General features: G+C 43.5%; 1 protein-coding gene across 4 annotated transcripts in view; it reads left to right on the top strand.

Moving 5' to 3' along the window:
- LOC128346015 (ultra-long-chain fatty acid omega-hydroxylase) overlaps window positions 1-7,455 on the top strand; it is a 62,864-nt gene extending 55,409 nt beyond the window's left edge. For 3 of the 4 annotated variants that reach the window (XM_053298824.1, XM_053298825.1, XM_053298823.1), the window contains exons 11-13: window positions 5,506-5,570; window positions 6,648-6,730; window positions 7,000-7,455. In XM_053298824.1, the coding sequence (XP_053154799.1) occupies window positions 5,506-5,570; window positions 6,648-6,730; window positions 7,000-7,177 (326 nt within the window). In that variant the 3' untranslated portion in view covers window positions 7,178-7,455. Of the gene's footprint in view, window positions 1-5,505; window positions 5,571-6,647; window positions 6,735-6,999 lie in introns of those variants that run through there. The other variant, XM_053298826.1, reaches the window with a different exon arrangement.
- The last annotated feature ends 8,653 nt before the right edge of the window (window positions 7,456-16,108 follow it).

Raw genomic sequence — 16,108 nt, 5'->3', positions numbered from 1 at the left:
TAAAAGATTGCATAATTAAATGGATGCAAAACTTAAACAAAACAATTGATATGCAACAATGGGAGTATCAATGGAAGGTGAATATTAAATTCATAGTGAAAACCACATTAAGAGAAAACTGGTATAAAATGTATTTTCGTTGGTATCTTACTCCCATAATTTATTTATTTATTTTTATTTATTTAGTGCAACCCAAGGTCTCAGGGTGGTTCACAACAAATAAAAACAGTAAAACGTTAATTAAAAACAAAAACAGGAAATTTAAAAGCAAAAAATTTAAAACACAGTTTAAAATTTAAAACAATATTCTAAAAACAACACTAAAACAATCAAAACAATATCAGTTAAAAGCCTAGGTGAACAGATGTGTCTTTAAAGACTTTTTAAAAGTTGTCAGAGATGGGGAGGCTCTTATTTCACTAGGGAGTGCATTCCAAAGCCTCGGGGCAGCAACGGAGAAGGCCCGTCCCTGAGTAGCCACCAGACGAGCCAGTGGCAAATGCAGACGGACCTCTCCTGATGATCTCAATGGGTGGTGGGGTTCATAACGGTGGGGTTAATAATGATTGCAAAGAGCGACAATACATCTTCTGGGACATGCTGGAAATGCATGGATCAGGCAGGAACATTCTATCATATGTGGTGGACTTGCAGTAAAGCACAGCAATTTTGGAAGACAATTCATTGAATATTAACTTTCCTTTGCTACCAGTTTTTTTGTTTGTTTGTTTGTTAGTTAAATATTACAAAACCTTATATACCTGTAAAATAAACTGAGCTGTCTTTACGTATGATAACTGCAGCTAGGATTCTTTATGCTTTATATTGGAAAATTTAATCTAATTCCATTATTAGATGAGTGGCAACTTAAGTTTTGGGAATATACAAATACGATGAATATGTATATACCACCTTTCAACAAAAGTTCACAAAGTGGTGTACATAGTGCAAGCAGAAGCTAAATTATGGCGTTGGTAAAAACAGCATGTTGAGAATTCACTTTCTTACAAGGGGATAGCAAAGGAATTGCTTTTCTCCAATATAGAGCAGCAGAGGACCATCCATACCACTGGCTAAATATTCATGATTAATCGCATGCCTTCATAGACCTCAAGGCCGCATCTGACTCTATCTTTTGAATTAAGCAATGGGGAAAGCTTGAATCCACCACAATAGATCGATGTCTGCTTTTTCTGATTCGCGCCCTCCACACTGATACAACACTCAGAGTGAGATGTAGCCCTCAAGGACACCTCACAAACACTGTACTGACCGTAAGGGAGTCAAACAGGTCTGTATCCTAGCCCCACTTCTGATCAATTTCTACATCAATGCTATGGTGTGCTGCCTCAACAACTCTGATTTCCACCCTCCCTAGTTGGCTAAAAGATCCATCTCCATCCTACTTTATGCTGCTGCTGCTGCAATCCTCTTGAGGACCCCTATAGGCCTCAGAAGGGCGCTGACAGCTTTCTCACAGTATTGCAAAGATGAACAACTTGAAATAAACTACCAAAAAACTAAGATCATGGCCTTCACCAAAAGACCAAAGATCCACCGCTGGAATATCGATGATCACAGAATTGAACAGGTCACCTGTTTTACATATCTGGGAGTGGTCCTCCAAGCCTCTGGTGAAAGAGAGGCCCACTGTGAACACATTTCCCTAGCGGTACAGAGGAGCTCTGCTGCCAATTTGAGGTTCCTTTGAACCGTGGTCATTATGTACCCACAGCACTCAGACTATATTAAGCCAAGCTGCTGGCACAATTACTCTATGGTATCCACCCAGGACATTCCTCTAACTTTTGTATTTTGGAGCGTGTCCAATCTAAATTTCTAAGAGCAGCTTTACAAGTGCCTTGCTGTATCTCCAGTGCCACTCTGCGTCTGGAAACTGGCATGATAAAAGTTGAGGCCAATGTTTGGATGACCGCTCTCAATCACTGACTCAAACTAGTCCTTTGCCCACAGGGCCAGGCCCCATTAATACTGCAGGACAATTTCCAATCCTCCTGGAAGTGGGCAGTCGATAATAAATTGCCTTGAGCCAATTTTGGAAGGGTGGTATAGAAATTGAATTAAATCATCATCATCTCAGTGGTAATTGGCGCCCTGGGTGCAGTTCCAAAAGACCTTGAAGAGCACCTCAACACCATAGGGGCCACAGAAATCACCATCAGCCAAATACAAAAAGCAACTTTACTGGGAACGGCCTATGTTCTGCGACGATATCTGTAACAACAGCAACAACACTGACAATAAAATCCAGCCATCCCAGGTCCTTGGGAAGGACTCGATGTCTGGATAAAACAAACCAGTCAATAACACCTGTCTGACTGTGTAAATAAATAATAATAATATAATCCCCCAGTGAGGTACTACCTTGGCGTGGTTGTGGGGCTTGCATGCTTTGTAAAGAAGCCTTTGTAAAGAAGCAGATGAAACAGTGGACCACCTAATCAGCTGTTGTAAGAAGATCACACAGACTGACTACAAACAAAGGCATGACAAGGTAGCAGGGATGATACACTGGAACATCTGCAAAAAATACAAGCTACCTGTAGCCAAAAATTGGTGGGACCATAAAATTGAAGAAGTGGTAGAAAATGAAGATGCAAAAATATTATGGGACTTCCGACTACAAACAGACAACATCTGCCACACAATACACCAGATATAACTGTAGTCGAGAAGAAAGAAAAACAAGTCAAAATAATCGACATAGCAATACCAGGGGATAGCAGAATAGAAGAAAAAGAAACAGAAAAAATCACAAAATACAAAGATCTACAAAATGAAATTGAAAGGCTGTGGCAGAAAAAGACCAAAGTAATCCCAGTGGTCATTGGCACCCTAGGTGCAATTCCAAAACAACTTGAAGAGCACCTCAACACCATAGGGGCCACAGAAATCACCATCAGCTAATTACAAAAAGCAACTTTACTGGGAACAGCCTATATTCTGCGACGATATCTATAATAACAGCAACAACACTGATAACAAAATTCAGCTATCCCAGGTCCTTGGGAAGGACTCGAAGTCTGGATAAAACAAACCAGTCAATAACACCTGTCTGACTGTGTAAACAAGAAATAATATAATAATAATAAATAAATAATGTGGTACTATTGGTTTTCTCCCTGTCTCACCTCCTTGTTCACAAGGTGAAAACAGCCATCAAACAGAGGATCCTGGATATGGAACACCAGGCGGATCTAAGTATGGTTCCTGATTATCAGGCCTCAGACAGCTCAAGGTTCACGGTACCCCCTGCTACATATTTGACTCAGCTGGAAATACCAAGCTACAGAAGGACGTTCACCCTTGCCTGCTGTCATGCCCTTCCATCCGCTGTTTTGGAAGGCAAATACAGGAAGATCCCATTTACGGAAAGGCTTTGCCCCTGTGCCTCTGGGGAGGTAGAAACCACTGGACCCGTACTCTTTTCTTGCCCGTTTTATAAAGATAGCCAGGAGAAGCTCACCTCTAATTCTCGACTACCCCAGCCGCCCCAGTCAAGTCTACACTGAGATGCTGCTCTCAGATGAAAAGCAAACCTTCATGTACAATGTTGCTAAGTTATGCGTGGCAGCGTGCAAGATCTGTCAGACCCTGACTGCCAACCCTTAACCTGTGATTTTAACTACTGACCAATATACCTTATAGTACATCCTAACACGTCTTTTAAAATACTTTTACTTTCTTAGATGCTTTTAACTCATAGATAGTTATATGGAAAATATTTAACCATGTTTTACCTCCATTTTACTAGTCATCCCATTAGAGTTGTATTTCCCTATAGATCAATTTTTATATAGATTACACTATATTTCTTATATTAGTTAATTTTATCAGTCTTATCAGTTAGCTGTCTTCCCTTATTTTTAGCTATCCCATTTTTACCCTTTAGTATCTTATAGCTTATTTTAAATATTTTATACTTTTTAGACATTTTTATATTTATTGATAGTTGTATGCATTTATGAATGCTGTAACATCTTGCACTATGGCTCTATTATCTAGTTTACTGTACTATTAACTATGCTGGTCTTTGACTGTAATAAAGTTGATTGATTCAAACATTGGCATGGTGGAGATTTCAGAACAAGGGATCTGAATTCCCCCAGTATCCCACAATGCATTGCATAGGCAGTAGTTTCCAGCTTCCTGGCCACTCTCTGTGTGACACTCTATGGCAGTGGTTCCCAACCAAGGTTCCTCCAGATGTTGCTGAACTACAGTCATCTCCAGCTACAATTTATTATGGCTGGGATGCTGGGACTTGTAGCTCAGCAACTTGGATGCTGAACCCTGGTTGGGAACCACTGTTCTATGATCAAGAGCCAGCCAAGCTGCTGAGAGCTGCTGCAAACAGCCCTGATTGCACACATGATCGAGGCTGTAGAGGTATGAAGGGGCTACTCACTTTTTACCTTGGTTAAAACCAAGGAATAAGGATGGAGTAGCCCCACCTCAGAGTGGCTGGGTAGGAGCAGGTCCTGAGATTCCACACGAGCCTCTCTACCCTTGGTGACTTACTCCTACCCAGCTTTGCACGATCGTGTGAATGACTTCATGGTGTGATATTATTGAGTTAATGTTTCCTCTGCTTCATTGGCTGCTTCTTGCATTAAAACAGAATTGTAATGATCTTACGTCATGTATTTTTTCCAGCTGCACATTACCATATAGATGAGGGGAATCATCTGTCTAATGGCACTCTCATATCTTCCTGTAATATAGAGTTTGGATTTAAGTGATCTTGACTATTTTTTCATTTTGATATTTTACCTTGCCTTTCTACCCAAAGGACTCTCAAGAAGGCTTATAGCAACCTCTATGTTGTAATGCATCATCAGCGATTCCCTGGTGCCCATAGGGTTCCTTGGGGAATATGGAGAAACCATAACAGAAGCGTGTGGTGTAGGCATGCGCTTACTCTTATTTAAAGGAAGCAGCCTAGGCCTCTGGATCCACTGCAGGCTTCTCCCTGCCTTACTCTGTAGCAGAAGAGAGATGCCGCGGATTTAGCAGAGTCAGGGACGCAATTCTCTACCCCATGTAAAAGAACAAGAAGATCCTGATCTCTAAAATGTTATGGACCAAACTGTTCACAGTGTTTAGAGTGTTACTCTACTTAACCTTGGTGGGCTTAATTTTGTTCAGCCAATAGAAGGGCCCAGGCCCATTGGAACCTTTGTGTCAGGTAAATAGCAGTTGACTCAGCGGTCCTGTGAACTACGACCATAACTGGGAGAGGTTAGGATTAAAGCTTCCTCCATAATCCTGATCTGTGGGGGTGGGGTGATCTTTGCTAAAGAAACACTAAGTCTGTGTAAAAAAAAAAAAATGCTTTCAGCATAGTTTGGCCCTATTTCTTTGATGTAAATTACAACCAAATTATATGGCAGGTCATTAACCCTGTGCTCCCCCCTTTGGTTTATGTATGCCTCTCTCTCTTATGCACAAATCTATATTCATTGAAATCTCTTTCCTCTACAGGGAATATTTGCCTTATTGGTATTTTTGCGACCCATCACAATCCTGCTGTCTGGCCTGAGCCTGAGGTATTGCTTTCTACTCTCTCCTAGGTGCTTTTCACACAGCAGGCTTTACTGTGAGTTTGAAGTTGCCCCTGCCCCAGAAGAAAAATGCAAAAAGTGAATGTTTTTATCCTGGATATAAATCAGGCTACACTCTAACATGCAATGAAAACCCCAAATTGTGTGTGAAGTGCTCCCCAATAGCTCGCAGGGACTTCAGGGTCAATCTGGCCGATATGTGAATGCACACCCTCCATTCCAGAGGAGATGCGAGCTAAAAGCCCTGTATGAAAACTGCTCTGTATTTGCAACTGGTTCTCATCCCTTTTGGGGGCCTTTGGAGCACAGTCCTGGAAGGCCTCCTATAGAATGTAGTGGTGTGCATGGAACCGCAAAGGTGCTGTTTGATGCCGGGGGTGTGTGTGCCTCCCTTTAAGGGCGGGGGAGGGTGCACTTACCCCTCCCGCCACTTTTCCCTCGCTGGCGCTCCATTTTGGCAAAATCCATGGGGTGGGAGCATATCTCCCCGCCCCCCCTTCCCCTGTTATCAGCCAGAAGTGGCCAGAAGTAGCAGCTGGGCACCTGGAAGAACCTAGGTTTTGCCACCTGCTCATTGAAATGGTTGAGATGTGGGCCACAGGGCCAAAAGAGTGTTGCAGTAGATGCATGGTTTGGTCCTGCGTGTTTGATTAAAGTTAAATAAGCAACCATAGAAGAGCCCAATCAACATTGGGACCATGGCACTCAGGGATTCAAGCCTTTCCCCTCATACCTGATGACAACTGTATCCTCAAAGTTTCTATTAGCCCTGGGAGAGAAGTTTCCATTTTAGCAGTTTTAGGGCCATAAATGTAATCAGCACTAAGGCAGGAAAGGGTTCACACATACTGTGGTCCAATCCTGATTCCCCCCAATGGCTGCTATTTAACTGAAAGAAACATACATGCAGGGCCAAACAAACCTAACATCTAGTTTGGCACTCAGACTCTGGACTGGGAGCCCATTAAACATTCAGTAGGACACCAGCCCAGCCTTGCGCTCCTAAAGAGCCCCTTCCTAACCCCCTGCCTTCCTGCTTGCAATCTGTTTGTATTCACACAGGTCTACAACCCATACCGCTTTGATGCAGGAACCTCACAGCACCGCTCCCCACTGGCCTTTGTGCCCTTCTCAGCAGGCCCCAGGTAACCAGGAGGAACCATAGCTTCCGAAACCTCTTGGAGCCAGGTTTCAGTGCCCTGGTTCTTTGGCTACTGTCAAGCATCATGGGATATGCAGGTTCAAATGTGGGTGAATGTCAGCAGTTGCTCCCTCGTGGGGGTCTGCCCCTGCCCCCCCCTCTCTCTCTCACTCCTCCATAGTCTCTTATCTTAGTTCCACACTGGCCTTGGAGAAAGCATGTTTGGCCAACACCGTCTTCCATGGAACTGACCTCTCTCACTCACCCTTGCAGGAACTGCATTGGACAGAACTTTGCCATGTCAGAGCTGAAGGTGGTCCTGGCCCTGACATTACTGCGCTTCGTGGTGCGCCTAGATGAGAGCAGACCGGTACGGCGCAAGCCAGCACTAATCCTGCGGGCAGAGGAAGGGCTGTGGCTGCAAGTGGAGCCACTGCCTGCCAAGCCTTGAGCCGAACACACACACCCTGCTCTTTGCACTTCAGTCCCGACTGCAAAGAAGATTTGTGATGGCAAGAGAGGCTCTCTGCCTTAAGTGGCATGGAAGGCAGGGCCACACCATGAATGATGCATCTCTCTCCCCTCCACCCCTGTGGCTGCCTTGCCGTTGCTGCACAGCCTTACGTGTCTGCCTTGCCATCATGCAGGGCAAAAAGATGTGTGTTAACAGTTAATATAGCTATATTAAAGCTATAGATGTATTTGACCATAAAATGCAGTTTCAACATTGTTTTTGGTCCTCGGCTGTACATGCAATGACATGCAGATAAGATCAAGCCATACCACTCAAGGACGGCCTTAGGGCTTTCTGGTTTGTAAGAGAAAAGGTTTGTAAAGGTTATTCCAAACACCCTTTGACTTGGTCCTCTTCATGGAAGTGGGCTTGTTTCCTGCAGTATCGTGAACCTTAAAAGCAGCCTTCCAAGTTCCTTTTGATGAGCGCAGTTCCCCATTTTAGAAAATGGGCATGATGTCCTCCACTGTTGTTGTCATTCCATAAAGAAAGCACCATTTCTAACCCCTGTCCAGGGACAGTATGACCATACTACCTATTGTTTGAGCACTCCCCACTTTCCTGAACCATGAGAAGTTGAGAGGCTGTGCTCTTTGGAGATTTAAGAATCTTTGTAATATGTGTTTTGTTTATAATATAAAAGCAGAGCACAGTGGAAGCAGATAGAGAGTAACTGTGTAAACCCCTGATGTCACACCTACTTCTACAATGCTAACTGCTCCCTTTTAAGTAGGGGACAGTTCTATTTTTACTAGGAGGGTTATCATTTTAATCTTGCTTTAACTGCTTCTGTGAGCCACCTTGGGGGTCCTTGTAAGGACCAAAAGGGAGGAGATAAGTACTTAAATATTTGCTGGCACTTGCCCCTGGCAATAATGATCTCTGTGTTACCCCTTTTTTGCCTTTTCCAGAATGCTTTATTAGAAGTTTGATAATATAAGTTGCTGGACAGGTCATCTTCAGGTTTAGCTTTACTCAAAGAGTCTATAAATTTAATCTCCAAGTGGTGAATGGACCATTTTGTCTCTAGCATACCTGCATCTAAATCAGACCTGCTCAACTTAGGGCCCCCAGCTGTTTTTGGACTATAGCTCCCATAATCCCCAGCCACAGTGGCCAATAGCCAGGGATTCTGGGAATTGTAGGCCAACATCTGCAGGAGGGCCAAAGTTGAGCTGCCCTGATCTAAATGCTCACACACAAATACTACGGGAAGATGCGAAGATGCCGTGCACATCCTGCCCTTGAACACACTGTAGCTGCTGAAGTAGCTCCCTCCCAGAGAGGGAGGAGCAGGGTCTAGCTTGTGACATCTTGTTGAGCTTTGGAGGTGCTCCAACTGCAGAGCTGCACATCTCCAGCTCTTGGTGGAGTACAGTTCCCATCATCCCCCACCACAGTGGCCAATAGCAAAGGATGATTGGAGCTGTTGTCCAGCAAAAGCTGGACGGCCAAAGTTGTGCAGTCCTGGCCACTACAATTGCAGGGATAAGTTGTGCTAAGCCCTCCTTCCCAGCTCCACAATGGGGGTGGGGGTGGGGGAAGCAGAGGAATCATCCATGTAGTATTGTAGTAATATTGGAAAGGCTGTAAAAGCAGCAAGATGTCCTCCATGTCAGCCTCTAAGACTCAGCAACAAATCTAAGAATTGCCCCATCCTTCCAAGTCATGAAAAAGCAAAGGAATCTCCCAGACTTTGTACTAATTTAGAAAATCTTCATAATGGAAGTGTCACATCTAGTAATACCTTTATGAAAACCAACCAAAATAGCACCATCTTGAGCATCAAGATTTCGAGTTCTCCAAAACTCTTACTCAGGCTAAGCAAAGTAAAAAATGTAATGGGAGGAACTGGGCATGTTGTAGGAGCCCAAAAATCTGTAGGTTGTTGAACAGTCTTAAGATGAAATGTAAGAGGAAGATGCAGATTTATCAAGATTCAAGAAGGTACGCAGGAGCAGCATGCTTATTTGCATCCTTTTCTCTCTCTGTGTTACATAATCAAGCATCTGACTGCATCGGGTTTCTAAAAGTTCGGTGTAAATGTTAGACTCTGCAAACTTTTCTTCAATGGCACTATTTTCATGAGTTGAAAGGTGTCTAAAGGTTTCTAGTTCCTGAACACGATTGCTCAAATATGTTATATACTGAGTAAATTCCTTGTCACTATTACAGATTCCTTAAGATCAGCACTAAGGGCACCTCTTTCTTTGATACAGGCATTCAAAAGTTCAGACTTTTGCATCAAACATTTCTTTTCATGCCACACTACATTAATCAACTTCTTAACTAACAAAAAGACTGCTATAAGACTTAGGGCTAAGAGCACCAGCACAAAGACTAAACCAGCAAGACCGTTCCACACACACCCATCAATACACAAAATTCTCAAAAATCCAATTTTGAAGCTGAAAACAAGGCTCTGCAGCCCAGCAACTCGGTTCCAAAATGACTGTGTGGGCAGGGCATTCAAGGATTGGGTCCGGCAGTGGAGGGCACTCTACCACTGCGCACCAGGTGCAAACAGGGCAAGAAAACTCTGGTACATCTACTTTGTCAGTGGAAAACAACTTCCAAGTTCTATACATTTCAGTGGCCAATGCCAAAACACTTTCTCAAGAAGAGCAACCAACTTCAGCCAAAAAGGGAGGGACATGGTAGCAAGATTTCACAATCTTAACTGATGAAAGCTAAAATCTGCTTGGTTCCGCTAGACACTTGGGCATTCTAAACCTCGAGAGCCAAAATGGTGGATAGGGTCCAAATTAGGGCTACGCTTGCAAACTGCGTCAGGCAGAACAGGCTTCTCCTGTCTTTCTGTAGATATGCAAGGGGGCTTTTCCTCACCCCAAATGAAAAATTTCCTACTTCCAAACCGTAAAACTTGGTGGCTGAGTGTCCTCTAAATTGCTACACAGGCTCACACTTAGAGCAAACAACTTCAAAAAGCAAACCAAATGAGCAAAGTACAAAATACCCAGAGTAACTTTTAAACATGAGGATGCAAAGAGAGGTGAAGGCTACGCTTCTCTAAGGGAAAAGAACCTTGAGACTACACTGACTTTAGCGCTCAAACAAACACAAGCTGCAAGTTTTGGGAGCGGTACCTGCCTTAACCTTAACCAACGTGGAGCTCCCTTTAAACTGAACACAATAGAATACACTAGAATACACTTCTAGTGGAAAACATTCTTCAGTGGAAGAATACACTTCCACTGTGTAAGGGGAGAAGGTGTTGCACGCAATTGCAAGAAACAGAAAATGAAGTAGGAAAAGGTCAGGATTTCTTGCGTCAAAACCTTGCATCACCAATTTAGGGTTCTTTGGCTTGTCCTAGTTTAGAGGTACAAGCCTACTGCTCAAACGTTCTCCACCAAAGACTGTGTTTTTGGTGCTACTCTATACCAATTTTGGGATGTTCCACCAATTTCAATTAAGAATATTGGTGTCTCTGCCCTGCATAATCTCCACCAAAGACTGTTAATGAAACTGCCTCGAGAGTGATTGGCCTGCACCCCCCTAGTTCGGGTGAATGTGGGGAATTTAGCTCAAAAAGGGATACAGTTCCCTTAACTTAATTTGGGCAAGCGTATGAACTCAAGAAAAATTGGCTTGAGAGAGAGGTTTGAATTAAATTAAAAAGGAGTTTATTTAAAGCAAAAATAATAAGACTAAATAAAGTAGAAGCAATGCAAATATGTTTAAAATAGACTATTGTAAGGCACATTAAGCTTAAAGTTCCAAATTATGTGTAAATTCCCAGGCAGGCTAGAGACGTACTTTAAGATAGAGGGGTAAGGTAAGAGAAAGGGAAGATTCAGCCCTGAAGGATCCAGGCAAGAGGCTATATCATCTCATCTGGAGAGGAACACAAAGGTGGTTTGCTGGGGTCCAGAGTGAGGGGCACACAGGAATACTGAGATGTTTTGCATGAGGAAGCACACTGGGTGAATGAGGGATACTTATATCCCAAAAAGAGCCCCTGGTGGTGCAGTGGTAAAACTGCCGCCCTGTAACCAGAAGGTTACAAGTTCAATCCTGACCAGGGGCTCAAGGTTGACTCAGCCTGCCATCCTTCCGAGGTCGGTAAAATGAGTACCCAGAATGTTGGGGGCAATATGCTAAATCATTGTAAACCGCTTAGAGAGCTCCAGCTATAGAGCGGTATATAAATGTAAGTGCTATTGCTAAAATGTGCCTTGAGGTCACTTGTCTTTGTCCTGCTCTGCTGAATAGGGAAGCCCAGACCACCATTTTAAATTATTATTATTATTATTATTATTATTATTATTTACATTGATATCCCGCTCTTCCTCCAAAGAGCCCAGAGCGGTGTACTACATACTTGAGTTTCTCTTTCACAACAACCCTGTGAAGTAGGTTAGGCTGAGAGAGAAGTGACTGGCCCAGAGTCACCCAACTAGTTTTATGGCTGAATGGGGATTTGAACTTGGGTCTCCCTGGTCCTAGTCCTGCACTCTAATTTTTGGAATGCATTGTGTCTTGGTCCTTCCTGAGTAGGAATGTGTGTGAATCGCCTATGGCATTCAAGGCTGACTGTGAGGACAACTGGAGTGTGCAGGTGCATCCAGAGCATCCTGTGCTGGGAAAGGCTTCCCAATAATTCTATCAAGAGTTTTGATGGGCACCTCTTCAAAGTTACATCACTGACTCATCCCTATTGTAATGGAGTCTACTGTCTTATCTTCCTTACCTTTCTGGCCTGAATGCTTTGTTAACAGGTGTTATCTCTCTTGCACTAGGAAGAGGGGAGTTTAGATTTCATTCCAAGGCTGAAATGATCTTGAATGCCAGACACTTGCAGTAGCCAGTTCTGGAGTCTGCTTAGCCAGGGCCCCCTCACAGAGAGGGAGTGTGGATCTAATCCTCTTTCCAATATGTGGAGTCTGTAGCCAAATCTAGAGGCCACCAGTCCACTGCCAACTAAGCAACTTGTCCCCATGTATAATAGACTGGGAGCTCATTTTGCAGTGCAGGTCCTGAGCATAGCAAAAGTGCAATCTCCAAGCTTGGAGATGCAGTTGCAACCAGGGAGGCTTCTGGGAGCAGGCAGAATATGCTCAGCTGGTAATAGTAACTTTTAAGCAGTGACTCTTCTCCTGCCGTTTCTCCAAACCTCAGAAAAGTTAAGAATGCTCCAAGAAGGCTTAATATTTCCCCATCATTTCTAAAGTCAGTGCAAAATCCTCCACCTTTTTCCTGGTAAGAAAATAGAATAAGGAACAGAGTGGAGAATGTTGACACCAGCACAAAAAATGGTCTTCCTACTGGTGAAGGCATTTGTGGATCCCTCTTTGGGGCTTCCTGAACCCATGTCTGTTCCTTTTGCTGGTAAGTCTTAAGGCACCTTAAAGACTTAAGTTTATTGCAGCATAAACTTGTGGATTACAGTCAATCATATTGACAAGTCCACTTCAAACAGATCAACTGGGTTCGACTGGTACTCAAGACATACCCAGAAGACCAGACAGAACACACTTGTCACCCAGAGCTACCAGGTACAGCCACTCTAATGTATCAAATTACCTGCAGCTCAGCTGGACACACAATTCTTTTTCACGAAGTTTTGGCCTACTTTCAGACAGCCTCCTAATCTGAAAAGAAACTACAGAACAGAGACAAACACACAGGGTGTGTCCACACATTTATGTATTGTATCTTTTTTAGAAGTTCCTTTAGTTAACAATAGGCTGCAGATGCCTGCATCTGCTTCCAAATAAACTCATCCCTCCTGTAATTTCTAGCACTCCAAAAATAGTGGAAAGGCAGTGCTCCCTTTCTGGCCACACCAAAAATCATAAAGCAGACACAGGCATCTGGAGCCTGTATGAGAGCCCATTAACAAAGACAGAAGATTAAAAACAAAAACATTAAAAAATCAGCATGTAGAAACACCCAGGAAACGGACCCTGCCACAAATCCATGCTACCAACTATATCCCCTCACTCACCATTCCAGCATCCAATAATATCAGCTGAACTGATTGATTGATTGATTGATTGATTGATTGATTAAATGCCATCAAGTCGGTGTTGACTCTTAGCGACCACATAGATAGATTCTCTCCAGGATGATCTGTCTTCAGCTTGGCCTTTAACCCGCCTTGGGGTTGTCTTTTAACGAAAGGCGGTTTATAAATGTAACAATTAAAAAAAACACAATAAAAATTAAGTTCTCTCAGTGCTGTCATAATTGAGTCCATCCATCTTGCTGCTGGCCGTCCTCTTCTTCTCTTTCCTTCAACTTAACCCAGCATTATAGACTTCTCAAGGGAGCTGGGACTTCACATAATGTGTCTGAAGTATGATAGTTTGAACCTGGTCATTTGTGCCTTGAGTGAAAATTCTGCATTGATTATCCATTTGTTTTGTTTTACAGTCAGCTGTACTATCAGAGGCTTATTCATTTGCTCATCCAAGCAGCTATATGATATCTGCCAACAATGCTGTCTACATAGGACATAGGAAGCTGCCATATACTGAGTCAGGCCATAGGTCCATCTCGCTCAGTATTGTCTACCCAGACTGGCAGCGGCTTCTCCAAGGTTGCAGGCAGGAATCTCTTTCAGCCCTATCTTGGAGATGCCAGGGAAGGAACTTAGAGCCTAGATGCTCTTCCCAGAGCGGCTCATCCCCTAACGGGAATATCTTACAGCGCTCACACTTCTAGTCTCCCTTTTGTATGCAACCAGGGTGGATTCTGCTTAGCTTAAGGGGACAAGTCATGCTTGCTACCCAGGGGTGTAGCAAGGTTGGAGTGGGCCTAGAGACAAGATTTTAAAATGCCCCCCCCCTGAAGTTATTTTTATATATATAAACACCTATGTGCCACAACTGAAGGAAGCCCGGGCGGGTGTGTGGCTGGTGGAGTCAGTCATGTGACTTGCCTCTGGGGGGGCCCCAAGGCAGAGGGCCCCCAGACAACTGTCTCCCCTTGCCCTATTATAGTTACGCCCCTGTTGCTACCACAAGACCAGCTCTCTTCCCATAACAGAGGACAAACAGGACCATCACTACAGAAGAACTTCAGAGGAAGAGCAGAACACACAATAGCTAAATTAGAATGTATAATAATGGTTGATTCAACTGCATCTGGTTAGAGTAAGAGCCATTCATTTCTAACTCAGGAAAGAGTTGATTAAATTAGCTTGCCCAAGAGGATGTTGTTATACAAATTACTGCTATGGTTAATTATTACCATGCTTATCTTGTCTATTTAATCTCACTGGGTGACTCTGGGCCTGTGCGGATAAACATAACCATATATGCTTCTCTGGGCTCCTTGGAGGAAGAGCGCGATATCAATTTTTTTAAAATGTCAGCACGAGACTAAGTCCATTGTATTTCCTAGCCATTTGACTACACTTTTCTTTTCCCTTCTGCATCAGTGTTTAAATATACTTGTCTACTGAGGGTTATACTTAGGAACATAGGAAAATAGGAAACTGCCATATACTGAGTCAGACCATGGGTCTATCTAGCTCAGTATTGTCTTCACAGACTGGCAGCGGCTTCTCCAAGGTTGCAGGCAGGAATCTCTCTCAGCCCTATCTTGGAGAAGCCAGGGAGGGGACTTGGAACCTTCTGCTCTTCCCAGAGCGGCTTCATCCCCTGAGGGGAATATCTTACAGCGCTCACACTTCTAGTCTCCCTTTTGTATGCAACCAGGGTGGATTCTGCTTAGCTTAAGGGGACAAGTCATGCTTGCTACCCAGGGGTGTAGCAAGGTTGGAGTGGGCCTAGAGACAAGATTTTAAATTGTCTACAGCGACTGACAGCAGCTCAGGCAGGAGTCTTTCCCAGCCAGCCCTATCTGGAGATGACAGGGATTGAACATGGGACCTTCTGCATGCAAACTAAGCAGATGCCCTGCCACTGAGCTCAGCCCCATGATCCTCTGAAGAAGATAACAGCTTCAGGAGCATCCACTTCTATCCATATTAGGAATAGAGATAATACGCAGGGGTCTTCCTCTTCATTTCCTCTCTTGTTCTCTCTCTCCTCTGGCATCTGATTGGAATGAATACTCCTAGATACCTCTTCCCACCTGTTTGTTACTTTTTACTCTCTTTCCTTCCTTATATATCTTTAACCAAAAGAAAAAACTAACCCTTGACTTTTAAATCAGGGCAGAACAGATATTTCAGAGTAAATGGATTCAATGCCCTTTAGCAATGTGCAACAAGTTAATTGCAAGTTAATTGCAGTGTGGGGGTGTATGTTTCCAAACTGTAATCTTTGGTATGTGAATTGGAATTCACAAGTATCTCTCTATGTTCATCTGTTGGAGGGTTTGCTGTCAGTTCAGCTAAACACACAGAATTCATTTTAATTTTCTCTATATTCTCTATTCACGTACAAACTGCTTGCTTTCCTGCCACACACGCCCACTGGCAGCCCCTACCGTACAAGAATATTGTCCATAAAGGAAAACATCCAGTTATTCATTAGCTCTTACTGAGGAAATATGAACGATAACTGAGTCCAAATATCGAATCAGTTATCGTTCCAAATATCGAATCAGTTATGCCCTAAACAAAAGGCATATCTCCAGGTTCAAGACGACCGGTTGCAAAGCAAAATGCCCATAGAGCTGGAAGCAATATAGAATAGCATGCCCCTAGTTTCCTGTTTTATCTGGGATCTCCATTTTGCTCTTAGAGGGATGGAATCTGCAAAAAGTGCTTGCCTGCAAATAGCACTGGATTTGCTCTGCAGGGTTATTGTAAACGACTCAGCCCGAATCCCTCCCTCAACCCTCTGGACATTATATATGTCATTGTCTGGATTATGCCACATCCTCAACACAGGCATAATATGATGTATCTTCTTCACTACCTTCTCTGTG

This window comes from Hemicordylus capensis, chromosome 2, assembly GCF_027244095.1.
Source record: "Hemicordylus capensis ecotype Gifberg chromosome 2, rHemCap1.1.pri, whole genome shotgun sequence".
Lineage (NCBI taxonomy): Eukaryota > Metazoa > Chordata > Lepidosauria > Squamata > Cordylidae > Hemicordylus > Hemicordylus capensis.
The sequence above is the reverse complement of the archived record's forward strand: the minus strand, read 5'-3'. Positions and strand labels throughout refer to the sequence as shown.